At 47.5% G+C, this 27,368-nt stretch overlaps 1 protein-coding gene across 5 annotated transcripts in view; it reads right to left on the minus strand.

Moving 5' to 3' along the window:
• LOC144501229 (multidrug and toxin extrusion protein 1-like) overlaps positions 1 to 27,368 on the minus strand; it is a 62,262-nt gene that overhangs the window by 6,996 nt on the left and 27,898 nt on the right. For all 5 annotated transcript variants that reach the window (XM_078224686.1, XM_078224689.1, XM_078224685.1 and 2 more), the window contains 9 exons: positions 25,523 to 25,620; positions 22,423 to 22,536; positions 20,057 to 20,124; positions 17,898 to 18,006; positions 16,917 to 16,992; positions 16,738 to 16,807; positions 9,312 to 9,444; positions 5,613 to 5,707; positions 1,739 to 1,820 (listed from right to left, as the gene is read on the minus strand). In XM_078224686.1, coding sequence (XP_078080812.1) covers positions 1,739 to 1,820; positions 5,613 to 5,707; positions 9,312 to 9,444; positions 16,738 to 16,807; positions 16,917 to 16,992; positions 17,898 to 18,006; positions 20,057 to 20,124; positions 22,423 to 22,536; positions 25,523 to 25,620 — 845 coding nt within the window. The remainder of the gene's footprint in view (positions 1 to 1,738; positions 1,821 to 5,612; positions 5,708 to 9,311; positions 9,445 to 16,737; positions 16,808 to 16,916; positions 16,993 to 17,897; positions 18,007 to 20,056; positions 20,125 to 22,422; positions 22,537 to 25,522; positions 25,621 to 27,368) is intronic.

A 27,368-nucleotide genomic window follows, 5' to 3' on the forward strand; every position in this document is an offset into this window, starting at 1 on the left:
CCTACTTGTGACTAATAAATAAACTTTAAAAAGATAGGAAGGGGCAAGGCCCTGGAGGGATTTGAAAACAATTTTAAAATTGGAACATGACTTACAGGCAGCACAGTGGCAGGGACCTGGGCCCTGGCTTCGATTCTGGTGACTGCCTGTGTGGAGTTTGCACGTTCTCCCAGTGTCTGCATAGTGCTCTGGTTTCCTCCCAGAGTCCAATTTGATGCGTTGGCCATGCTAAATTGCCCCTTGGTGCCCTAAGGTTTGGAGGTTAGGGGGATTATTGGGGTAAATATGTGGGGTTATGGGGATAGGATCTGGTTGTGATGCTCTATCGAAGAGTCGGTGCAGACTTGATGGGCCAAATGGCCTCCTTTTATACTGTAGGGATTCTATGTAGATGGAGCAGCGAAGAAAGTAAACTTCTGGTTGCTTCTCTCAATGTTCTGTCATTTAGAGTTTCCTTTCCCCTATCTTAGGAAGGCGTACAGGTTCACTTCCCTGAAAGTGGCAAGGCAAATGGATAAGGTGGTCAAGGAGGCATCTGGCATGCCTGCCTTCATCGCTCAGGGTCACAGAGTATGAAAATTGGCAAGTTAGGTTGCAGCTGTACAGAATTTTAGTTAGGCCACATTTGTACTATTGTGTACAGTTCTGATCACCACACTACCAGAATGATATGAAGACTTTGGAGAGGGTACAGCAAAAGGTTTTCCAGCACGCTGCTTGGTTTGGAGAGTATTAGCTAAGAGGAGAGATTGGACAAACTTGGTTTGCTTTCATTTGAATGTCAGAGGCTGAGGGGTGACCTTACAGAGGTTTACAAAATTATAGAGGCATGGATAGAATGAATAGTCGTCATCTTTTTCCCCCAAGGTAGAGATGTCAAATACTAGGGTACATGGGCTTAAGGTACAAGGGGGAAGTTTAAAGGAGGTGAGAGGGACTAGTTTGTTACACAGAGTGCCTGGAATGAGTTGCCAGAGGAGGTGGCAGAAGCAGATACAATAGCAATGTTTAAGAGGCATCTTGACAGATACATGAATAGGCCGGGAATAGAGGGATGTGGATTGCACAGCGGCAAAAGGTCTTTAAAGTTTATTTAATAGTGTCACAAGTAGGCTTACATTAACACTGCAATGAAGTTACTGCGAAAATCCCCTAGTCGCCACACTGCGGCGCCTGATCGGGTACACTGAGGGAGAATTTAGCACAGCCAATGCACCCTCACCAGTACGTCTTTCGGACTGTGGGAGGAAACCGGAGCACCCGGAGGAAACCCACGCAGACACGGGGAGAACGTGCAGACTCCACACAGACAGTGACCCGAGCCGGGAATCGAACCCGGGTCCCTGGCGCTGTGAGGCAGCAGTGCTAACCACTGTGCTGCCCACTTTAGAAAGGTGGCATGTGTTGGCACAGGGTTGGTGGGCCGAAGGGCCTGTTCCGTGCTGTACTGTTCTTTGTTCTATTTATAGCCCACTAATTCTGATCTCACCCACGTTTCAGGTTAAAAAAAAATTACCTTAATGCATACGCATTGTTTAAAAGTTGTGACATGACTTGTCAAGATCAGCAACATTTTCTTTTAACTTATTCAAGATACATAAAGTGATTTATTCTGGGTTCCATGCAGCAAATTCATAACCTGTTTATACAGAAATAGGCTGATAGTTTTGTTGACTCAGAGATATGTTCAGGTTTGTCAAATGGAGAGTGATTTAAGGTGGGCAAATAAATTGGATACCTGTGAAAATGCTTTCAGCTTGGCCACCAGGGAGAGTGTTCAAGGCCTCCACATCATTCTTCACACCGGCATTAACCCGAGCCTTTAAAGCAAAGTTCAAGATTATCATTAAACAGGAACTAAGAGAGAGTACCTGGAATAGGGAGTACTTTCTGTTCAAAGATAACTCCCTGATCTCTTATTATTTTAACAATCATCTGCCCAAACCATGGAATGACACAGGCGGCCATTCAGCCCATCAAGACTGTGCTAGGTCTTTGGGACAGCGATATCCAATTTGTCCCTACCCATTCCTACATTGGCTTTGCAAATCAATTTTCCTTACACATAGAAACATAGAAGATAGGAGCAGGAGGAGGCCATTCGGCCCTTCGAGCCTGCTCCACCATTCATCACGGTCATGGCTGATCATCCAACTCAATAGCCTAATCCTGCTTTCTCCCCATAACCTTTGATCCCATTCGCCCCAAGTGCTATATCCAGCCGCCTCTTGAATACATTCAATGTTTTGGCACCAACTACTTCGTGTGGTAATGAATTCCACAGACTCACCACTCTCTGGGTGAAGAAATGTCTCCTCATCTCTGTCCTAAATGGTCTACCCCGAATCCTCAGACTGTGACCCCTGGTTCTGGACTCCCCCCCACCATCGGGAATATCCTCCCTGCATCTACCCTGTCTAGTCCTGTTAGAATTTTATAAGTCTCTATGAGATTCCCCCCTCATTCGTCTGAACTCCAGCGAAAACAATCCTAACCTAGTCAATCTCTCCTCATACATCAGTCCCGCCATGCCCAGAATCAGCCTGGTAAACCTTCTCTGCACTTCCTCGAGGGCAAGAACATCCTTCCTCAGAAAAGGAGTCCAAAACTGCACACAATATTCTAGGTGTGGCCTCACCAAGGCCCTGTATAATTGCAACAACACATCCCTGCTCCTGTACTCAAAACCTCTCGCAATGAAGGCCAACATACCATTTGCCTTCTTTACCGCCTGCTGCACCTGCATGCTTACCTTCAGTGACTGGTGCACAAGGACACCCAGATCCTGCTGCACACTCCCCTCTCCCAATTTACAGCCATTCCGTAGTAATCTGCCTTCTTGCTTTTGCTTCCAAAGTGAATAACCTCACCCATATTCACTCAATTCCCTTTTGAAAGCCATTGAATCCAGTTCAATCATCCTTCAGGCAGAAAGGTAAAACTGAAGTTGCAATTGGTCCAACAGCTATGTAGGAAAGCATTTCATGATACTCCAGTGATAAGCAGCATGGGTTCTCCAGGTGCCCCGTGGGCAGTTCTGTTAAGTTTATATATTCATATTCATTCGTGGGACACGGGCGTCACTCGCTGGGTCAGCATTTATCGCCCTTGAAACTGACTGGCCTGCTAGGCCATTTCAGAGGGCAGTTGAGAGTCAACCACACTGATGTGGCTCCAGAGTCACTTGTAGGCCAGACCAGGTAAGGATGGCAGATTTCCTTCCCTAAAGGGACATTAGTGAACCAGATGGGTTTTTCCGACAATCGACAATGGTTTCATGGTCATCAGTAGATTCTCAATTCCAGATATTTTTTTACTGAATTCAAATTCCACCATCTGCCGTGGCGGGATTCGAACCCATGTCCCCAGAACTTAACGGAGTTTCTGGTTTAATAGTCTAGCGATAATACCACAAGGCCGTCGCCTCCCCTCTGGGAACTGGTATTTCATGAGAGCTGACAGACCAATATCACATTGTGGTTTGAATGTTTAAAAATTTGGGGCGATGGGGCAGCACAGCGGGGTTAGCACTGCTGCCTCACAGCACCGGGGACCCAGGTTCGATTCCGGCCTTGGGTGACTGTGCGGAGTCTGTGCATTCTCCCCGTGTCTGCGTGGGTTTCCTCCGGGTGCTCTGGTTTCCTCCCACAGTCCGAAAGACATGCTGGTTAGGTGCTAAATTCTCCCTCAGTGTTACCCGAACAGGCACCGGAGTGTGGTGACTAGGGGATTTTCACAGTAACTTCATTGCAGTGTTAATGTAAGCTTACTTGTGACTAATAAACAAACTTTACTTTTACTTATGTTCTTATTACTGACAGAGAGGTTCCCGCCAATCTATTGGTCTAAGCTGCGCTTAAACCCAAGCACCAGAGGCCAACAGTTAACGAGCCGAACTGGCAGGTACTCTTTTTAAATCCACTCTTTATCGCAGCATTCCACTGCCATGGAATGGTGGCATTGAGAAGGATAAGACACATCATTCATCAAACCCTTCTCACAATCCTAGGGTGGTCCATAGCACATTACAGCCGATTAAGTGCCATTGAAGTGCAGTCAATGTGGCTGCCATTTCTGTGCACAGTTTAAAGTTTATTTATAAGTGTCACAAATAGGCTTACATTAACACTGCAATGAAGTTACTGTGAAAATCCCCTAGTCGCCACACTCCGGCACCTGTTCGGGTACACTGGAGGGAGAATTTAGCACGGCCAATGCACCCTAACCAGCACGTCTTTCGGAGTGTCGGAGGAAACCAGAGCGCCCGGAGGAAACCCACGCAGACACGGGGAGAACGTGCAGGCTCCACACAGACAAGCTGGGAATTGAACCCGGGTCCCTGGCGCTGTGAGGCAGCAGTGCTAACCACTGTGCCACAGCAAGCTTCCATAAACAACAATGAGATAATCACCCACCTGATCTAAATGCAGTGTTGGTCGAGGGATAAATATGGGGCAGGACTCGGTGGATAACTCCCTTGATACAAAGAACAAAGAAAATTACAGCACAGGAACAGGCCCTTCGGCCCTCCAAGCCTGCACCGACCATGCTGCCCGACTGAACTAAAACCCCCTACCCTTCCGGGGACCATATCCCTCTATTCCCATTCTATTCATGTATTTGTCCAGACACCCCTTAAAAGTCACTACCGTATCTGCTTCCACTACCTCCCCCGGCAACGAGTTCCAGGCACCCACCACCCTCTGTGTAAAAGAACTTGCCTCCTACATCTCCTTTAAACCTTGCCCCTCGCACCTTAAACCTGTGCCCCTTGATGTTCCAAAAAAAGAAGAGTGCTCCAGGGACATTTAATATTCACTCAAGAGGGCAGATGGGGCCACATTCTAATGACCCATCTGCAAACTGGCACCACTCCCTCATTACTGCTCCAGGAACGTCAGAGTCGATTTGATACTCAGGCTCCTGCAGTATTCTACCAGCTTCCAGTTCAGAGGTGTAAGTGCTACAAATGCAGGCCAGTAGGGAAGCATCCTGGCCCTTTCCCATGGGGAATCAGTGTGTGATCCATGACCTCTGCTCAACACAGAGGTCAGCTGGCGAGGGCCTTCACAGGCAGTGTGAGCATATCCAGACTTCTCCCTGGTCTGCTGTGTGAGACATGAATCACTGAATCCCTACAGTGCAGAAGGAGGCCATTCGGCCCATCAAGCCTGCACCGACCACAATCCCACCCAGGCCCTATCCCGTAACCTCGTGTATTTACCCTGCTAATCCTCCCCGACACTAAGGGGCAATTTAGCTTGGCCGATCCACCTAAGCCGCACATAGAATCATAGAAACCTACAGTGCAGAAGAGGCCATTCGGCCCACTGAGTCTGCACCAACCACAATCTCACCCAGGCCCTATTCCCATATTTACTCATCTTTGGAGCGTGGGAGGAAACCGGAGCACCCGGAGGAAACCCACGCAGACACAGGGAGAATGTGCAGGCTCCACACAGACAGTGACCCGAGGCTGGAATCGAACCTGGGACCCTGGCGCTGTGAGGCAGCAGTGCTAACCTTGAAGTATCATGAGGAAACAAGGCAGGACAACAAGAAAAAAAATTTCAAAATGTACATAATCATTCATTTCCTTTCGCGTCTCATACCTGATCAGATGTTCTCTTCCAGTTCAATTTTAATATCACTACTTGGAAAAAGATCACTTGCACGACCACAGCTATGAACATCCCAGACCAAAGACCTGCGAATTACAGGAAGGCAGCAGTAAGAAAGAGCGCAAATCACCTGGATATTCTTCCTGGGCAGGTTTCTATCCTTCTCTACTTGGCTCATCATTGACAATGTGGAACTGGAGTCCCACATCCATTAGCCACCTTGAGAAAGTGACGAGTCTTTCTTCCATGGCAATTGCTTGCAGTTGTGAAGTTAGAGTTTGCAAAATTATTTTAAAAAAATGTAAAAATGCTAAAAGTTGCAAAATTGTTTGTTTAAAAGGTAGTTTGCTTTTTTACCCAGAAAAAATGCAGGCGTGCAGTACACAAGCACAGAGTGAAATAATGTATCGCCAGCCTAGGCAGTAATGCTGCCAGGACGACAAGTTGTTTTTGAATTTACAAGCCCGAGAATCATAGAATTCCTCTCGTGCAGAAGGAGGCCATTTGGCCCATCGAGTCTGCACCAATAACAAACCCACCCCAGGACCTAACCCCACAAGTTTACTCCACTAATCCCTCTAACCTACACATCCTGGGACACGAAGGGGCAAGTTAGCACGGCCAATCAACCTAACCCACGCATCTTTGGAGTGTGGGAGGAAACCAGAGCACCCGGAGGAAACCCACGCAGACACGGGAAGAAAACATGCAGACTCCGCACAGACAGTGACCCAAGCCGGGAATCGAACCCGGGTCACTGGCGCTGTCGGGCAGCAGTGCTAACTACTGTGCCACCGTGCCGCACTGTTTATTTTAAGCAATAAATTTAACAAAGGCTTTGAGAAAGGGTCATCTGGACCCGAAACGTCAGCTCTTTTCTCTCCTTACAGATGCTGCCAGACCTGCTGAGGTTTTCCAGCGTTTTCTCTTTTGAATTTATAATAAGCATTTGAATAGCAGCAGCCTATCGGATTTGAATTCTGTTGTTTTGATAACCTGTAAATCAACCCTAACCTGTAAATCAATCCCATTATCCCTCTATACCCATCGTACCCATGTAACTATCTAAATGCTTTTCAAAAGACAAAATTGTACCCGCCTCTACTACTACCTCTGGCAGCTTTTTGGTACATCATTTGGGTATAAAACCAGCCTCCAGAACACTGCCAGAAGACCACCTGCTAACGACTGCCACAGATCTCAGCTTGAGAGAGAGAGAGAGACACACACACACAGACAGCAACTCTCTGCCAGCATAACAGCTACATTTATGTCTGAAAAGAAAGCCTAATCTCAATCGCAAAGGTACCAAAAGTCGTCTCGCAACACCAGATTAAAGTCCAACAGGTTTATTTGGAATCACGAACTTTCAGAGTGCTGCCCCTTCATCAGGTGAGTGGACCTGGTGTTGAGAGACTTCTTACTGTGCCCACCCCTGTCCAACGCCGGCATCTCCACACCATGGCTACCAAAAGAAGATAGTGAAGGCAGAAGGAATCAGCAAAGAAGATTCTGGGAAGATGACAAACCTGGCTGCATTTTGAGAGTGACTAAAAATTCTATTTTTTTTGTTAATAAGTGAGAATTGTATTTATCTAAACAGCACTCCATTAGAATAGTGTGTTACTCGATTTGTTAACAGTTTAGTTAACCTGTTCACTGTTAGTTAGATAAATAACGTGTTACTTGTTGATTTTACAGAGAGTCTTGGGTAGTTATTTTGATTTAACCACTAAAAGTTGCTGAAGCTCAGGTATTACCCCTTCTCACACTCACTTTAACAGATTGTGAAGCGAGGTATTCCTCCGAGTGGTTGAGTGTTAGTTCTCAGAGAGGGGATCAACCTTCCCTTTGTAACATTATCGAATTAAATGGCCGGGCAACCCATTCCAGAGGTATCAAATGCCAACCACAAGTGAAGGAGATTAGAGCCTGTCTGGATAGGCTTCCCTGATTACTGTTTGGTAATGGTGAGATAGAGCCATAGAGGTTTACAGCATGGAAACAGGCCCTTTGGCCCAACTTGTCTATGCCGCCCTTTTTTTTTAAAGCAAATCCCAATTGCCCGCATTTGGCCCATATCCCTCTATACCCATGTAACTGTCCAAATGCTTTGCAAAAGACAAAATTGTGCCCGCCTCCACTACTACCTCTGGCAGCTTGTTCCAGATACTCATCACCCTGTGTGTGAAAGAATTGCCCCTCTGGACCCTTTTGTATTTCTCCCCTCTCACCTTAAACCTCTGCCCTCTAGTTTTAGACTCCCCTACCTTTGGGAAAAGATATTGACTATCTAGCTGATCTGTGCCCCTCATTATTTTAAAGAACTTTTATGGAAGATTAGACCGTACAAAGATCTGAACTCTCAACCTCTAGGTTGCCAATCCAATGTCCTAGCCACTGCGCTAATCACAAGTGCTAGTTGCTCGCTGGCACCTTGCACAGCAGACGTGCAAGTCGAGGTACAGAGGCTGAAATTTTTCAGCCAGCCGGATCTTCCAGTCCCGCCAATGGCAACACCCCCCCCCCCCCCAACACCCCCATTCCTGGCACATACCCCGGCAGCAGAGGGTGCAGAGCAGACCACAACTCCGCAAACATTGACCGGAAGGTCCCATTGCTGGCCAATGGCAGGCCACCTCCGCCACCGGCAAGGGGAGGGGGCTGGAAAATCCCGCTCAGAGTGCTGACAGGGTCTTCAGTAACATCTAGGGTCCGGAAGTGTCCAAAATCAAAATGCTGCGAGTGTTGGAATCTCAAATTAAAATCCAAAGAGCAGGAAATTCTTAGCAGGTCAGGGAGAGAAACAAGGTGAATGCTTCAGGTCGATGACCTCTCATCATAGAGTCATGGAATCCCTACAACGCAGAAGGAGGCCATTTGGCCCATCGAGCCTGCGCCGACAACAATCCCTGTCGCCATGTGTATTTACCCTGTTAATTCCTCCGACACCAAGGGGCAATTTACCACAGCTAATCGACCGAACCCAAACATCTTTGGAGTGTGGGAGGAAACCCACGCAGGGAGAACGTGCAAACTCCACACAGACAATGACCCAAGGCCGGCTAACCACTGTGCCACCCATCAAAAAGCTCAGAATTCCAAGTTCAGGTCATTGACCGGAATGTGATCTCAGGAAGCGCGCACACACATGACCAGGAATGAGAAATCTTTTCCCCAACCCACCCAACGGTGGAGTTACCAATGAAAACTGCCTTACAAAGAACAAAGAAAATTACAGCACAGGAACAGGCCCTTCGGCCCTCCAAGCCTGCACCGACCATGCTGCCCGACTTAACTAAAACCCCCTACCCTTCCAGGGACCATATCCCTCTATTCCCATCCTATTCATGTATTTATCAAGACGCCCCTTAAAAGTCACTACCGTATCCGCTTCCACTACCTCCCCTGGCAACGAGTTCCAGGCACCCACTACTCTGTGTAAAAAATCGGCCTCGTACATCTCCTTTAAACCTTGCCCCTCGCACCTTAAACCTGTGCCCTGTTTGGAATGAAGCAATTCAGCCCTGACTATGGGATCAAATTGCCCTTCATATCAATGCCCTCATGAAATGCTGTCTCTTCAGTCAGACAGTTGCCCCCAACATCTCTGAAAGGCAACTGGCTTAGGAAGAACAGAAATTAAAAATAGATAAATAAAACCACAGTATATTAGAAAGTAACTCCTACCCAAGATGCCAAGTTTTGCTGCGAACATCAGTGATATTCCGATGGGATAACCGATTGCGTAGAACGCAATCAGATTGACGACGGCTCCCAGTTTTTGCTTTCCACATCCGATCACCACTCCAGAACTCACACACTGTAGAGCAGGTAAGTGAAATACATTAGCAACATCATTCAATTTTCCAGGCTGTTCCTGTCACAATCTTCCCCCACCATAATTATACAACTAACTAGAGAACCTCACACCCACACAAACCGTCAAATTCATATCATAGATTCCCTACAGTGCAGGAAGCGGTCATTCGGCCCATCGAGCCTGCACCTACAACAATCCCACCCCTGCCCTATCCCCATAACCCCACGTATTTACCCTGCTGATCCCCCGACACTAATGGACAATGGGGAGGCGATGGCCTAGTGGCATTATCGCTATTCTTTCAGAAAGTCAGCTAATGTTCTGGGGATCCAGGTTCGAATCCCGCCACGGCAGTTGGTGGAATTTGAATTCAATAAAACAAAAATCTGTAAATAAGAATCTACTGATGACCATGAAACCATTGCCGATTGTCGGAAAAACCCATCTGGTTCATTAATGTCCTTTAGGGAAGGAAATCTGCCATTCTTACCTGGTCTGGCCTACATGTGACACCAGAGCCACAGAAATGTGGTTGACTCTCAACTGCCCTCCAAGGGCAACTAGGGATGGGCAATAAATGCTGGCCCAGCCAGCGACGCCCATGGCCCCACAAGTGAATTAAAAAATTTAGCATGGCCAATCCACTTAACCCGCACATCTTTGGAGTGTGGGAGGAAACCGGAGCTCCCGGAGGAAACCCGCGCAGACACGGGGAGAACGTGAAAGTCCACACAGACAGTGACCCGAGGCCAGAATCGAACCCAGGTCCCCGGTGCTGTGAGGCAGTAATGCTGACCACTGTACCACCCAGAAAGTTGAAGACGTCTTTTGAATTTAATTTGCTGAAGCTGTGTCCTCACCCCCACCATAACCTTGAAAAAATGTTGATGCAAGCCCAGTCTAGGCAGCGACCTTGCAGACAGATGTCGAGTTGGCTTACAAGATGGTGGACTCATCTCCAATCCACATTGAAACCCTATAGATTTGTTGACCCAAATTTGCCAGCGTCTCCAGGTTAGCTGGAACAGGTCAAAGGTGTGAACATTAGAATGGGATATTGTTCCGTTCATCTTAATAAAATCCAGGAATGTGTGGCACAATTCACCTACGTAAGTCACACATTCTCAAACGGAGGTAGTTTCCCCAAGTGCCATAGACATACTTAACTTGTGAGCCCCACAAGTAGCTCTTATCCCGTGTAAAGAACCATCACAAGTCTTAACCTCAACATAAGCTTATACGGTGCAACAACGCTTTAGTAAAATCCATGTTGAAATATGGCTCAGAACTGGACATAAGAACTAATGTAATGAACAAGTGGATAGATCCTACTCTAAATTGTTTTGCATGTTATTAAAGAGCAAGGCTCGGGGCAAAATCTCAGGGGCATCACAGTGGCAGAGTGGTTAGCACTGCTGCCTCACAGCACGAGGCACCCAGGATCGATTCCAGCCTTGGGTCACTGTCTGTGCGAAGTCTGCATGTTCGCCCCATGTCTGCACATTCTCCCCGTGTGTGCATGGGTTTTCTCCGGGTGCTCCGGTTTCCTCCCACACTCCAAAGAGGTTAGGTAAATTGGCCGTGCTAAATTCCCCTTAGTGTCCCAAGATGTCCAGGTTAGGGAGATTAGCGGGGTAATCAGGGCGGCACAGTGGTTAGTATTGCTGCCTCAGTGTCAGGAACCTGGGTTCGATTCTGGCCTTGGGTCACTATGCAGCGTTTGCATATTCTCCCAGTGTCTGCGTGGGTATCCTCCGGGTGCTCCGGTTTCCTCCCACAGTCCAAAGATGTGCGGGTTAGGTTGGTTGGCCAAGCTAAATTGCACCTCAGTGCGAGGGGGCCTAGCAGAGTAAATAGGTGGGGTTGAGGGGGTGTTGCCTGGTTGGGATTGTGGTTGGTGCAGACTCGATGGGCCAAATGGCCTCCTTCTGCACTGTAGGCATTCTATGAAACGTATGGGAATAATGGACCTGGGAAAGATGCCCAGTTGGGGAGTCAGTGCAGACTCAATGGGCCGAAAGGCCTCCTGCACTGCAGGGATTCTATGGAAATAATTTATCAAATTGGCCAGCCAATCGATTTGAATCGGTTGATTGATCCAACTTCCCTGGCATGGGCACCAAACATGCCACCCTGTGCCCAACTCTGCCCGAGTATTCAACACAAACATGGATTAGGCCAGGAGACAGAACTAAATGTGGCAACAGCAGCACCTTACTGCTGAGCGGACACAAGAGTGAGCCCAGAATGACTGGAAAACGGCTGCGCTCAGGGGAAGAAAGCTGCAGATCTACTGTGAAGGTCTTCAACTTACACTGAGTGAAGCAGAAAATATGTTCTAATCATGGATGGCGATCAAGGCCAGATTAAACTTGTGCCGTCATTTGTACAACAGTTTGAGCATTTACAACAACAATGCATTGTTGTTGTAAGAACATGGGCACACAATGTAAAATAAGGGGTAAAGTTCTTTAAGGGATGCAAGAGCAGAGGGACCCAGCTGCATTGATCACTGAAGGTGGCAAGATAGGTGGAGAGAGCAGTTAATAAAACATATAGTACCCTAGGCTTTATTAATAGGGCATAGTGTACAAGAGCAAGGAGGTTATATTGAACGTATATAAGACACTAGTTAGATTTCTGCTGGAATGTTGTGCACAGTTCTGGGCGCCACACTATAGAATGGACGTGAATGCATTGGAGAGTGTGGAAGAGGTTTTCAAGTACGGTTCCAGGGATGAGAAACTTCAGTTATGAGAATAGATTGGAGAGGTTGGGACTGTTCTCTTTGGAGAGAAGGTGGCTAAGAGGAGATTTGATAGAGGTGTTCAAAATCATGAGGGGACTGGACAGAGTAGATAGAGAGAAACTGTTCCGGCTCATAGATAGGGAGAAACAGTTCATACCCTCCCCTCTGCCCTATCCCCACAACCCGGTGCATTTAGCTTGGCCAATCCACGTAACCTACACATCTTGGAACATTAAGGGCAATTTAGGATGTGCGGGTTAGGTGGATTGGCCACGCTAAATTGCCCCATTGTGTCAGATAAGGGGGTTGGGGCCTGGGTGGAATTGTGGTCGGCGCAGACCTGATGGGCCGAATGGCTTTCATCTGCACTGTAGGATTCTAAGATTCTAGAATGGCCAATCCACCTAACTTGCACATAGAGTCACAGAGGTTTACAGCATGGAAACAGGCCCTTCAGCCCAACTTGTCCATGCCGCCCTTTTTTTTAAAAAAAACCCTAAGCTAGTCCCAATTGCCCGCATTGGGCTCATAGAGTAAAAGGATGAGATGTGAAGGCATAGGACCCTTAAAAGGTGAAGGGGGAAAAGTTTGTGCGGAACCGTTAGAAATGGCGGAGCTGCTTAATGAATACTTTACCTCGGTATTCACGGTGGAAAGGGATCTGGGTGGTTGTACTGCTGGTTTGCGGTGGACAGAAAGGATCGAGCATGTGGACATAAAGAAAGAGGATGTGTTGGAACTATTGAATGGCATCAAGGTTGGTAAGTCGCCGGGACCGGATGGGATGTACCCCAGGTTACTGTGGGAGGCGAGGGAGGAGATTGCGGAGCCTTTGGCGATGATCTTTGCATCGTCGATGGAGACGGGAGAGGTTCCGGAGGATTGGAGGATTGCAGATGTGGTCCCTATATTCAAGAAAGGGAACAGGGACAGCCCGGGAAATTACCGACCGGTGAGTCTAACCTCAGTGGTTGGTAAGTTGATGGAGAGGATCCTGAGAGACAGGATTTATGATCATCTAGAGAAGTTTAGTATGATCAAAAGTAGTCAGCACGGCTTTGTCAAGGGCAGGTCGTGCCTTACGAGCCTGGTTGAGTTCTTTGAAAATGTGACCAAACACATTGACGAAGGAAGAGCGGTGGATGTGGTCTATATGGACTTCAGCAAGGCGTTCGATAAGGTCCCCCATGCAAGACTTCTTGAGAAAGTGAGAGGGCATGGGATCCAAGGGACTGTTGCCTTGTGGATCCAGAACTGGCTTGCCTGCAGAAGGCAGAGAGTGGCTGTGGAGGGGTCTTTCTCTGCATGGAGATCAGTGACCAGTGGAGTGCCCCAGGGATCTGTTCTGGGACCCTTGCTGTTTGTCATTTTCATAAATGACCTGGATGAGGAAGTGGAGGGATGGGTTGGTAAGTTTGCTGACGACACCAAGGTAGGTGGTGTTGTGGATAGTTTGGAGGGATGTCAGAAGTTGCAGCGAGACATAGATAGAATGCAAGACTGGGCGGAGAAGTGGCAGATGGACTTCAACCCGGATAAGTGTGTGGTGATCCATTTTGGCAGATCCAATGGGATGAAGCAGCAGTATAATATGAAGGGTACCATTCTTAGCAGTGTAGAGGATCAGAAGGACCTTGGGGTCCGGGTCCATAGGACTCTTAAATCGGCCTCGCAGGTGGAGGATGCGGTCAAGAAGGCGTACGGCGTACTGGCCTTCATTAATCGAGGGATTGAGTTTAGGAGTCGGGAGATAATGCTGCAGCTTTATAGGACCCTGGTTAGACCCCACTTGGAGTACTGCGCGCAGTTCTGGTCACCTCATTACAGGAAAGATGTTGAAGCCATTGAAAGGGTGCAGAGGGGATTTACAAGGATGTTGCCTGGATTGGGGGGCATGCCTTATGAGGATAGGTTGAGGGAGCTTGGTCTCTTCTCCCTGGAGAGACGAAGGATGAGAGGTGACCTGATAGAGGTTTACAAGATGTTGAGAGGTCTGGATAGGGTAGACTCTCAGAGGCTATTTCCAAGGGCTGAAATGGTTGCTACGAGAGGACACAGGTTTAAGGTGCTGGGGGGTAGGTACAGAGGAGATGTCAGGGGTAAGTTTTTCACTCAGAGGGTGGTGGGTGAGTGGAATCGGCTGACGTCGGTGGTGGTGGAGGCAAACTCGTTGGGGTCTTTTAAGAGACTTCTGGATGAGTACATGGGATTTAATGGGATTGAGGGCTATAGATAGGCCTAGAGGTGGGGATGTGATCGGCGCAACTTGTGGGCCGAAGGGCCTGTTTGTGCTGTGGCTTTCTATGTTCTATGTTCTATGTTCATATCCCTCTATATCCATCGTACCCATGTAACTATCTAAATGCTTTTTAAAAGATAAAATTGTACCCGCCTCTACTACTACCTCTGGCAGCTTGTTCCAGACACTCACCACCCTGTGTGTGAAAAAATTGCCCCTCTGGACACTTTTGTATCTCTCCCCTCTCACCTTAAACCAATGCCCTCTAGTTTTAGACTCCCCTACCTTTGGGAAAAGATATTGACTATCTACCTTGTCTATGCCCCTCATTATTTTATAGACCTCTATAAGCTCACCCCTCAGCCTCCTTCACTCCAGATAAAGTCGTCCCAGTCTATTCAGCCTCTCCTTATAACTCAATCCATCAAGTCCAAATAGCATGCTAGTAAATCTTTTCTGCACTCTTTCTAGTTTAATAATATCCTTTCTATAATAGGGTGACCAGAATTGCACACAATATTCCAAGTGTGGCCTTATCAATGTCTTGTACAACTTCCACAAGACATCCCAACTCCTGTATTCAATGTTCTGACCAATGAAACCAAGCATGCCAAATACCTTCTTCACCACTCTGTCCACCTGTGACTCCACTTTCAAGGAGCTATGAACATGTACCCCTAGATTTCTTTGTTGTGTAACTCTCCCCAACACCCTACCATTAACTGAGTAAGTCCTGCCCTGGCTCAATCTAGCAAAATGCATCACCTCGCATTTGTCTAAATTAAACTCCATCTGCCATTTGTCAGCCCACTGGCCCAATTGATCAAGATCCCGTTGCAATCGGAGATAACTTTCTTCACTGTCCACTATGCCACCAATCTTGGTGTCATCTGAAAACTTACTAACCATGCCCTCTATATTCTCATCCAAATCATTAATATAAATGACAAATAACAGTGGGCCCAGCACTGATCCCTGAGGCACACCACTGGTCACAGGCCTCCAGTTTGAAACACTCTCTACAACCACCTTCTGTCAAGAAGCCAATTTTGTATCCATTTAGATACCTCACCCTGGATCCCGAGAGATTTAATTTCATGCAACAACCTACCATGCAGTACCTTGTCAAAGGCCTTGTTAAAGTCCATGTAGACAACATCAACTGCACTGCCCTCATCTACCTTCTTGGTTACCCCTTCAAAAAACTCAATCAAATTTGTGAGACATGATTTTCCACTCACAAAGCCATGCTGACTGTCCCTAATCAGTCCTTGCGTCTCTAAATGCCTGTAGATCCTGTCTCTCAAAATAGCTTCCAACAATTTACATCTTTGGATTGCGGGAGGAAACCGGAGCACCTAGAGGAAACCCACGCAGACACGGGGAGAATGTGTGGAGTTTGCATAGTCGCTCAAGGCTGGAATTGAACCTGGGTGGGCGGCACGGTAGCACAGTGGTTAGCCCTGCTGCTTCACAGCTCCAGGGTCCCGGGTTCGATTCCCGGCTCGGGTCACTGTCTGTGTGGAGTTTGCACATTCTCCTCGTGTCTGCGTGGGTTTCCTCCGGGTGCTCCGGTTTCCTCCCACAGTCCAAAGATGTGCGGGTTAGGTTGATTGGCCAGTTTAAAAATTGCTCCTCAGAGTCCTGAGATGCGTAGGTTGGAGGGATTAGTGGGTAAATATGTGGGGGCAGGGCCTGGGTGGGATTGTGGTCGGTGCAGACTCGATGGGCCGAATGGCCTCCTTCTGCACTGTAGGGTTTCTATGATTCTATGAACCCGGGTCCCTGGCATTGGAAGAACATTAGAACATAAGAAATAGGAGCAGGAGTAGGCCATCTGGCCCTTCGAGCCTGCCCCGCCATTCAACAAGATCATGGCTGATCTGAAGCGAATCAGTTCCACTTACCCGCCTGCTCCCCATATCCCCCAATTCCCTTAACGATCAGAAAACTATCTACCCGTGATTTAAACATATTCAACGAGGAAGCCTCCACCACTTCAATGGGCAAAGAATTCCAGAGATTCACTACCCTCTGAGAGAAGAAGTTCCCCCTCTGAGGAAGAGGAAGACAGCAGCACTAACCACTGTGCCGCTTTATTAAGCATTATGAGTACCTCAAGCAGATTCCCTCCATCTTCAATACTCAAGGGAATGCAAGCTTAGTCAGTGCAACCTGTCTTCATAATTTAATCCTTTTAGGCTGGAAATATACCAGTATATAAACAATTTTTTACATTCTTGATAAATAATACCGTTTGAATTCAACTTTTATTTCAAAGTACTTTTAAAAAAAAAATACTCACAGTCACAGCGTCAAAAAAGTGATAAGTTGCCACCAATGGATCTAACTGCGCGACCAATTGGATAATTTCTCTGAGAGAAGGAAGAGACGGGCATCAGGTTCATGGGGTGTTTGTGAATTACCTTTGCAAAGTGCGCACAGACGAGATCGTACAGCTGGTAAAAGGTTGCGTTTACTAACTTGTCAGTGGTAAAGATATAACCCACCACATCCTTTATGGCTGCCAGTAGCAGAGAGATCACCAAAGCACAGCACCCTGTCAAAATAGACCCACATGAAATGGCTAACTTAAAATGGATGCCAGATATTCCAAAAAAAAAAAATTATAATCCACTTAAACCTCCTGAAAATTCTCAAAACCACAGCTCAGCTGTTTCGGAGGGACGGATTTTCCGGACTCGCCCACTGGTGGGGTCTACCGGAGGGTGCAAAGAGCCGGAAGTCCGGTTGACAGCGGCGAGACTGGAAGGTGCCGCCCTTAAATCTGAACTTGAAAAGTAGTGGGGATCTTTCTTTTTCTTTGGCAATAACTTTTAATAATATTTTCCTTGAACATTTTTCCATGACCGATTTGCCACTGTGGCAATAGATTAACGATCTTAATTGTGGGTGTCGGACTTCCCGAATCGAGGTTTAACCAAATGGGGGAAATGTCGGTATTCTTCAGAATTCTTGTTCCTGATCACTATCCAATGACCGACCCCTCAGGGGAGCATGCGTGTACGAATACCACCCCAAATAGGGCCGAGCGGGACCCTTTGCACCCAGCAGTTAAAACGACAAGGCCTCTGGCCCCCCAGGATGAAGGATTAAACCGAGAGCAACTAACTGTGCAAGGCGGCCAACATCCATGGAATCGTGCACAGCAGAGAGTCAACCCCTGTAGACAAAGAGATTGGGAAATACTGCGTCCACAAGGTAAGAAGAAAAAAAATAATGAATGGAATAAGAATTAAGGTGAAGGATGACATTATTTGAACGGAGGCCCAATCAGCCCATTGCTTCTGTGCCGGCTCTTTGAAGGAACTCTCACTAATTTCCCCTTCCCCACAGCCCAGCAATTCTTTCCTTTTTGAAGCATGCATCCAATTCTCTTATGAGGCTTGCAGGTAGCAAGCTAATTATAATCAACGTAACCAATGTTAACTAATGATAACTCACCGGCACACAACAGAGCAACTCTGGCGTAGCTTTTAGCCTGCTCTGGGTTTCCTGCACCCAAAGCATTCCCCACACAAACACCTACGGCCACGCTGTATCCCAGCGGGATCTGCAGGGGGAACCAATGACATTATGAGCATAAGTTTTCATTATTTCATTTTCTCAGTATTATCCCTCCTTGTTACATATTGCTTTCATAAGAACATAAGAACTCAGAGAGCCCGCTCCGCCATTCAGTAAGATCATGGCTGATCTTTTTGTGGACTCAGCTCCACTTACCCGCCCGCTCACCATAACCCTTAATTCCTTTACTGTTCAAAAATTTATCCATCCTCGCCTTAAAAACATTCAAAGAGGAAGCCTCAACTGCTTCACTGGGCAGGGAATTCCACAGATTCACAACCCTTTGGGTGAAGAAGTTCCTCCTCAACTCAGTTTTAAATCTCCTCCCCCTTATTTTGAGTCCGTGCCCCCTAGGTCTAGTTTCACCCGCCAGGGAGATAACTTCTTTCGCTCTATCAGTGTACGACGCAAGTGTCTTACGGCACCACCAGACCCAGTTTGGATTGCTAGTCCACTGCCAATCAGCAGCAGTGGTTATTTATCTGCTTCTGTTTTCGTTGTGTTGGCGTCACGGACAAATATCCATATTCCGCCAATATTTATACACAGGGCAAAACAAAACGGGGGTAATTGATGGGGGCACCATTGATCGCTTTTGATGAGCTTGAGCAAGAAAAGGCGCGTGAATGTTACAAGAGTTCGATAAGTAGAGGCTAGAAACTTGTGATCCCAGTCATGGTGAATAAGCCGTCTCGCACTGCATGATCGGTTTGACACTGTGTGTGCGTCAATAAATTAATGATCTTAAATTGAAAATGTGTTGGACTTCCCGAATAGCAGACAACCAGAACTTGGAACAAACAATAGTTTGTTCACTAACTTAGCAGTGACTTCAACACTGTGCGGGTTAGGTTGATTGGCCATGCTAAATTGACCCGAGTGTCAGGGGATTGACAGGATAAATATGTGGGGTTGCGGGGATAGGGTTTGGGTGGGATTGTGGTCAGAGCAGACTCGATGGGCTGAATGGCCTCCTTCTGCACTGTAGGGATTCTATGATTCTCTGCCCGTGCCCTTGGGGCTAACTCCCGCGCTCCCGACATGTGACCTCTTTCACAGTCGTGTCATCACGTGACCACTCGTCTACATTGATAAGTGGGAACAAAGCAATTCAGTGCATGTTCTGAGAAGTTTCGATGAGTGGGCGGCGCAGTGGTTAGCACTGCTGCCTCACAGCTCCGGGGGCCTGTGTTCGGCTCCGGCCTTGGTTCACTGTCTGTGTGGAGTTTGCACATTCTCCCCGTGTCGGCCTGGGTTTCCTCCGGGCACTCCGGTTTCCTCCCACACTCCAAAGATGTGCGGGTTAGGTTGACTGGCCATGATAAACTGAGCCTTAGGCTCACAGAACGGAATTCTCTGTTGGCCTCGGGTGGGATTTTATGAGCCTCGCCTGAGCGAGGTCATAAATTCCTGCCCTTAGTGCCCCAAGAATAGAATAGAATAGAAACCCTACAGCACAGAAAGAGGCCATTCGGCCCATCGAGTCTGAACCGACCACAATCCCACCCAGGCCCTACCCCCATATCCCTACATATTTATCCACTAATCCCTCTAACCTACGCATCTCAGGACACTAAGGGGCATTTTAGCATGGCCAATCAACCTAACCCGCACATCTTTGGACTGTGGGAGGAAACCGGAGCACCCGGAGGAAACCCACGCAGACACGAGGAGAATGTGCAAACTCCACACAGACAGTGACCCAAGCCGGGAATCGAACCCAGGACCCTGGAGCTGTGAAGCAGCAGTGCTAACCACTGTGCTACCGTGCCGCGAGTTAGATGAATTAGCCATGGTAAATGTGTGGGGTGGCAGGGGAAGAGGGCCTGGGTAAGATAATCTGTCAGAGAGTCAGTACAGGCTTGATGGGCTGAATGGCCTTTTATGCACTGCAGGGATTTAATGATTATTTTATGAAGTGCCATAAACATTTTTTTTTGAACAAGTTACATTTGCATTTTGCATTGAAGCAGTCCCCAGTTTAAAATAAGTGAGTAAGCGAATAGCGTGTGAGCTGAATAAAATGTCAGCCTTACCATATAAGCTGTTGATACAACTTGGTAAATAATGGCTTGGGCTCCAAGTTGTACTTCACTAACTAATCCTGTGGAAAGGGAACAGTACAGCTAGATTTAAATTATGTAAAAGGCGTCAATGCAAGATCAATATAAAGGCTTGCAACCATATGCTAACTTTCACAGACATCCTCGAACAAAATCCCATTCACCCATTACTCTCAATGGCTCCCATCGAGTGATGTCTTGATTTTAAATTTTCAAATCTCACCCGGACTTTGCTCCTTCCCATTTGTGTAATCACCTCCAAGCACACAAGCGGCTGAGATATCTGCACTCCAATTCTCACCTCCGGCATCCCTTAATCATTTCATTACTGGCGGCGGAACACGCAGCTGCCAATGACCCAAAGCACTGACATTTTTTCCATCCAACCCTCTGCTTCATTCTCCCCCTTTCCAACACTCCTTAAAATTGATCACTTTGACCAAGCCTTAATACTGCCTGATGGGAGCTCAATGTCAAATTTTGGTTCAATAATGCCCTGCAAAGCACCTTGGGAAGTTTCATAATATTAAAAGCTATAGAAATACGCGTCATTGTCTTTTTGCTGGTCTATAGGTCAAGCTTCTTGTAAAGTTTTCCTCAAAACCCATCCCACTTGAATCACTCAATTCTGCAGCAACTCCAGAAGCTGCGTATCTTCTTTGTATCCGCTGACCTGAACTGTACACGGAACTGGTGATATCAGTGAATATTTTTCGTAATCGTTACCTCGCCCCCTTGTTTAAGCTGTGATGGTGACAAATTCTATGCATCGTCTCCCAGTCCCAGTTCAGTTCTCTTTCGGCTGCCTTGGCCTCGAAAGGCTGGAATTTCCTCCCGAAACGTCTTGACTTCTCTACCCCTCGCGCCCTTCCCTCCTGTAAGCACATTCCTTGAATCCCACTTTTTGAACAAGCTTTTGGTCTCCGGTCCCATTCTCTCCTTGGACAGCTGGGCGTTCAACTTTGCTTGTTGACGCTCCAGGGAATTGCCTCGAAACATTTTGCTATGTTAACCGGCACTATATAAATGTGAGTTGCTGTATTTATGTTAGATTCAGGCTGTCAATTATTTAACCTGAGATTTGAAGTTGCGTACAGGTCAGATATCTTGTGCAAACACACAAGTTCTTAGGTGTCCAGATCACCAACAACCTGTCCTGGTTCCCCAGCCCCCCCCCCCCCCCCCCAAATGCCAACACTATCGTTAAGAAAGCCCCACCAACGCCTCTACTTTCTCAGAAGACTAAGGAAATTCAGCATGCCCACTACAACTCTCACCAATTTTTACAGATGCACCACAGAAAGCATTCTTTCTGGTTGTATCACAGCTTGGTATGGCTCCTGCTCTGCCCAAGACCGCAAGGAACTACAAAAGGTTGTAAACGTAGCCCAGTCCATCATGCAAACCAGCCTCCCATCCATTGACTCTGTCTACACTTCCCGCTGCCTCGGAAAAGCAGCCAGCATAATTAGGGACCCCACGCACCCCAGACATTCTCTCTTCCATCTTCTTCCGTTGGGAAAAAGATACAGGAGTCTGAGTACTAACCTACTCAAGAACAGCTTCTTCCCTGCTGCCATCAGACTTTTGAATGGACCTACCTTATATTAAGTTGATCTTTCTCTACACCCTGTCACTGTAACACTACATTCTGCACTCTCTCCTTTCCTTCTCTATGAATGGTATGTTTTGTCTGTATAGCGCACAAGAAACAATACTTTTCACTGTATACCAATACATGTGACAAATAAATCAAATCAAATCTAATAGCCTAAGTTTAGGCTAGCTATAGTCTAAACTAGTGGCCTAGTGGTATTATTGCTGGACATTTAATCCAGCAACTCAGCTAATATTTCTGGGGACCCGGGTTCGAATCCCACCACGGCAGAGGTTGGAATTTGAATTCAGTAAAAGATATCTGGAATTAAGAATCTACTGACAACCATGAAACCATTGCCGATTGTTGGAAAAACCCATCTGGTTCACTGATGTCCTTTAGGGAAAGAAATCTGCTGACCTTAGCTGGTCTGGCCTACATGTGACTCCAGATCCACAACAGTGTGGTTGACTCTTAACAAGAGCAACTAGGGATAGGCAATAAATGCTGGCCCAGCCAGCGATGCCCGCGTCCGATGAACAAATTTTAATAAAGTTCACCACCGAAATCACAAGGTATATGACACAGACAAACAACTAGCCTTCCCGCGCTATAGGCTGAAACTGATAAAAAGTGCAATTTTTGGATATATGGATGGACCTGAACGCCTACAAAAAGGACCTTCACTCCTTGTTCAATAAAAGAGTTAGCGGTTTCAAAGAGGAAATGTTAATTTATTCACCTGTGAGGAAAATTCCAATTTCATAGGTCCACCATTCAATGCACATCATCACCATGCTGGGAACAGCCAGCTTTATAAAACGGCCCCACTCCTGCAGGCAGTCGGTGGACCAACCTAGGCAAGAACAAAACTGTACAGTTGACACGATGCACAAACAAATGCAGAGAGTATGAGGGAAGATCACAAGGAGGAGCAGGAAGGGAAAAGTCCAGCTACAAGTTATGATTTGCAGACTGGTCATTTTCAGGACAAATGTGAATTCACGCCAATTTTGCGATCTCAATCACGCCCACCGTGCAATCTCACCGAGTGAGCATTAACGTGGGCAGCATGGCGGCACCGTGATTAGCACTGCTGCCTCACAGCGCCAGGGACCCGGGTTCAATTCCCGACTTGGGTCATTTGTCTGTGTGGAGTTGGCACATTCTCGCAGTGTCTGCATGGGTTTCCTCCGGATGCTCCGGTTTCCTCCCACAGTCCAAAAGACGTGCTGGTTAGGGTGCATTGGCCGTGCTAAATTCTCCCTCAGTGTACCCGAACAGGCGCTGGAGTATAGCGACTAGGGGATTTTCACAGTGACTTCATTGCAGTGTTAACGTAAGCCAAGTGCTCCGGTTTCCTCCCACAGTCCAAAGATGTGCGGGTTAGGTGGATTGGCCATGCTAAATTGCCCCTTAGTGTCAGGGGAATTAGCAGGGTAATTGTGGGGTTATGGGTTGGGTGGGATCGTTGTTGGTGCAGACTCGATGGGCCGAATGGCCTCTTTCTTCACTGTAGGGATTCTATGATTTATTAAACACTTTTTCATCCAAAGAAAGGCTCAAAACACTGCTTCCTAAAAGCAGAAAAGCACAGCTGTCTGGAGAGAGGTAGCTTACCTGCCTCAATACCCAGTGAACGCAACTAATGGGGTGACACGGAGCTATGAACACCAGGTGGCGCCTTGTTCCAGCTGTTTCTCAGGCTGGCTTACACGATAGCCTCGCTGAATTTTATACAAGTGTTTCAGAAAACAGAATAAGAGAGGGTTATGTCTTACTGTTATTAACAGTGAACAGTTGGAAGCTTTTTCCCCAGGGCAGAAATGACAATTACAAGGGGGCACAAAGTGAGGGGGGGGGGGGGGGGAAGGTTCAGTGGAGATGTGCGGGGGAAGTTTTTTTTTTACATAGGTGGTGGTGGGGGCCTGGAATGCGCTGCCAAGTGAGGTGGTTGAGGCAGATACAACGACATTTAAGTCTTATCTGGATGGACACATGAGCAGACGGGGAGTAGAGGGATACAGGCGGTTGGTCTAGATAGGACAATGTGATCGGCGCAGGCTTGGAGGGCCGAAGGGCCTATTCCTGTGCTGTACTGTTCTTTGTATAATGCCTGCCTGCACATTCCTGACCACGTGGCCTACCCGGTAAACCGGTACTGGGCTCCTACCAGAGCTCCGAGATTATCTAGGCAGCACGGTGGCACAGTGGTCAGTGCTTCTGCCTCACAGCGCCAGTGACCTGGGTTCAATTCCCGGCTTGGGTCATTGGCTGTGCGGAGTCTGCACGTTCTCCCCGTGTCTGCGTGGGCTTCCTCCGGGTGCTCCGGTTTCCTCCCACAGTCCAAAGATGTGTGGGTTAGGTGGACTGACCGTGCTAAATTGCCCCTTAATGTCCCAGGATGATATGGGAATTGGCAGGATAAATGTGTGGGGTTACAGGGATAGGGCTGGGAGATGGGCCTGGGTAAGATGCTCTGTCAGAGAGTCAGTGCAGACCCGATGGGCCGAATGGCCTCTTTCTGCACTGTAGGGATTCTATGACAGCTGGCAGCATCCACAAAATGAACAAGAGTCAACTGCCACACCGGTGTAGTGGTGAGGAGAGTGGTTGCTTCCGGTGAATAAACCGACTGTCAAGGATGTCTTGTTTTGTACGTGATCTGGCTTAGATCCATGGAGCATGATAGTCGGTGCTGATACTCTCCATCAAATCTCCTCCCAGACAAAGTGTGATTACAAACAAACAAACAAAGAACAATACAGCACAGGAACAGGCCCTTCGGCCCTCCAAGCCCGTGCCGCTCCCTGGTCCAAACTAGACCATTCTTTTGTATCCCTCCATTCCCATTCCATTCATATGGCTGTCTAGATAAGTCTTAAACGTTCCCAGTGTGCCCGCCTCCACCGCCTTGCCTGGCAGCGCATTCCAGGCCCCCACCACCCTGTGTAAAATACGTCCTTCTGGTATCTGTGTTAAACCTCCCCCCCTTCACCTTGAACCTATGACCTCTCGTGAACGTCACCACCGACCTGGGGAAAAGCTTCCCACCGTTCACCCTATCTATGCCTTTCATAATTTTATACACCTCTATTAAGTCTCCCCTCATCCTCCGTCTTTCCAGGGAGAACAACCCCAGTTTACCCAATCTCTCCTCATAACTAAGCCCCTCCATACCAGGCAACATCCTGGTAAACCTCCTCTGTACTCTCTCCAAAGCCTCCACGTCCTTCTGGTAGTGTGGCGACCAGAACTGGACGCAGTATTCCAAATGCGGCCGAACCAACGTTCTATACATCTGCAACATCAGACCCCAACTTTTATACTCTATGCCCCGTCCTATAAAGGCAAGCATGCCATATGCCTTCTTCACCACCTGTGACGTCACCTTCAAGGATCTGTGGACTTGCACACCCAGGTCCCTCTGCGTATCTACACCCTTTATGGTTCTGCCATTTATCGTATAGCTCCTCCCTACATTATTTCTACCAAAATGCATCACTTCGCATTTATCAGGATTGAACTCCATCTGCCATTTCTTTGCCCAAATTTCCAGCCTATCTATATCCTTCTATAGCTTCTGACAATGCTCCTCACTATCTGCAAGTCCTGCCAATTTTGTGTCGTCCGCAAACTTACTGATCACCCCAGTTACACCTTCTTCCAGATCCTTTATATAAATCACAAACAGCAGAGGTCCCAATACAGAGCCCTGCGGAACACCACTAGTCACAGGCCTCCAGCCAGAAAAAGACCCTTCCACTACCACCCTCTGTCTTCTGTGACCAAGCCAGTTCTCCACCCATCTAGCCATCTCCCCCTTTATCCCATGAGATTACCTGTCCAGGTTCCAACATACAGCTTTTTCCAGCAGATGTATCCAAACAGGAGAATAGCTTGACAGTACTGAGAGGCAACATTGGCAGCAGCCGAACCCCTGGGAAAAAAAATAGAACGTTCATGTGTTAAAATATGGCTCCCAATTCAACGCGAGCTTGCCCCATCTAAAACTGGATTTCAAAAGATACTCGGTTACAACATATTAGCTGCCATCAAAGCATTTGTACAGCTCGTTTCACAATCTTGACAATAAAGCACTGAAGGGAGGAATGAAGCAAAGCTGTTGGAATGAGGGAAATGGGCAGCCCTTTTGCGTGCAGCGAAGGCACGGGACGGTGGCACAGTGGTTAGCACTGCTACCTCACAGCGCCAGGGACCCGGGTTCGATTCCCGCCTTGGATCGCTGTCTGTGTGGAGTTTGCACATTCTCCTCGTGTCTGCGTGGGGTTTCCTCCGGGAGCTCCGGTTTCCTCCCACAGTCCAAAGATGTGCAGGTTAGGCGGATTGGCCATGTTCAAAGATCCATTGACTCTGTCTGCACTTCCCGCTGCCTCGGCAAAGCAGCCAGCATAATCAAGGACCCCACGCACCCCGGACATTCTCTCTTCCACCTTCTTTCGTCGGGAAAAAGATACAAAAGTCAGAGGTCACGTACCAACCGATTCAAGAACAGCTTCTTCCCTGCTGCTGTCAGACTTTTGAATGGACTTAACTTGCATTAAGTTGATCTTTCTCTACACCCTAGCTATGACTGTAACACTACATTCTGCACTCTCTCCTTTCCTTCTCTCTGAATGGTATGCCTTGTCTGCAAGAAACAATACTTTGCACTGTACATTAGTGCATGTGACAATAATAACTCAAATAAAAAGCATTTGTAGCTTAGGGGGATTAGCGAGATAAATATGTGGAGTTACAGAACAGGTCAGGAATAGGCCTGGGTAAAGATGCTCTGCTGGAGAGTCAGTGCAGACTTGATGGGCTGAATAGCCTCCTTCTTTAGGGCTTCTATAAACAGCAATGGGATAACGATCATCTGTTTTTTGGTGTTCAAAACCAAAGTCCTCTGCTGTATTTGTAAACAATATCGACTGGGATGAGGTAGGCGGGGGTCTCGGTTTAATGTCTCAGCTGAAAGGTGGCGCCTCTGGCAGTGCAGCAGTCTCACTGCACTGCGGGTCTGGAGTGGGAAGTTTGACTGAGGCGAGGGGTCCTACCCACACTGCCACAGCTGGCATTCCAACGGAGACACACAGAACACGGAACATTGACAACGCTGATCGACAGCGGTGAGTAATGTGAAGCTTGAATGGAATTCAGTGCACAGTGTGCTTCAAAGCAGCGACATAGCCAAAGGACTGGGATAACAGTAAACTGGTCAACATGTTCTGTTATAGGTACACCTGCGAGAGCTAGCGGCTGGGGATCAAGGCTGACATTTCGATAGTGCTTCCCTGATCACTGGAACTCTGTCACTGAAATACTTTCGAAGCGGACTCACCCATTGTAACTAACGTGGGAAACATGGCAGCCAGATCGTGCACAGCAAGATCCCACCAAAACAATAATGTGATCGTGACCAGATGGTCTACTTTTGTGACAATTGAGGAATGAATAATGACCAAGAGACTGGGAATAACTCCCCTTTTCTCAATCTCAGAATCCCTACAGTGCAGAAGGAAGCTTTTGGCCCATCGAGTCTGTACCGACCTCAATCCCACCCAGATCCTATCCCCATAACCCCACAAACCAAACCTGCTAATCCCCCTGACACTAAGGGTCAATTTAGCATGGCCAATCAACCCAACCAGCACAAAAGACATCCTTGATAGTAGGTTGCAGCCA

This window comes from Mustelus asterias, chromosome 12 (assembly GCF_964213995.1).
Source record: "Mustelus asterias chromosome 12, sMusAst1.hap1.1, whole genome shotgun sequence".
NCBI lineage: Eukaryota > Metazoa > Chordata > Chondrichthyes > Carcharhiniformes > Triakidae > Mustelus > Mustelus asterias.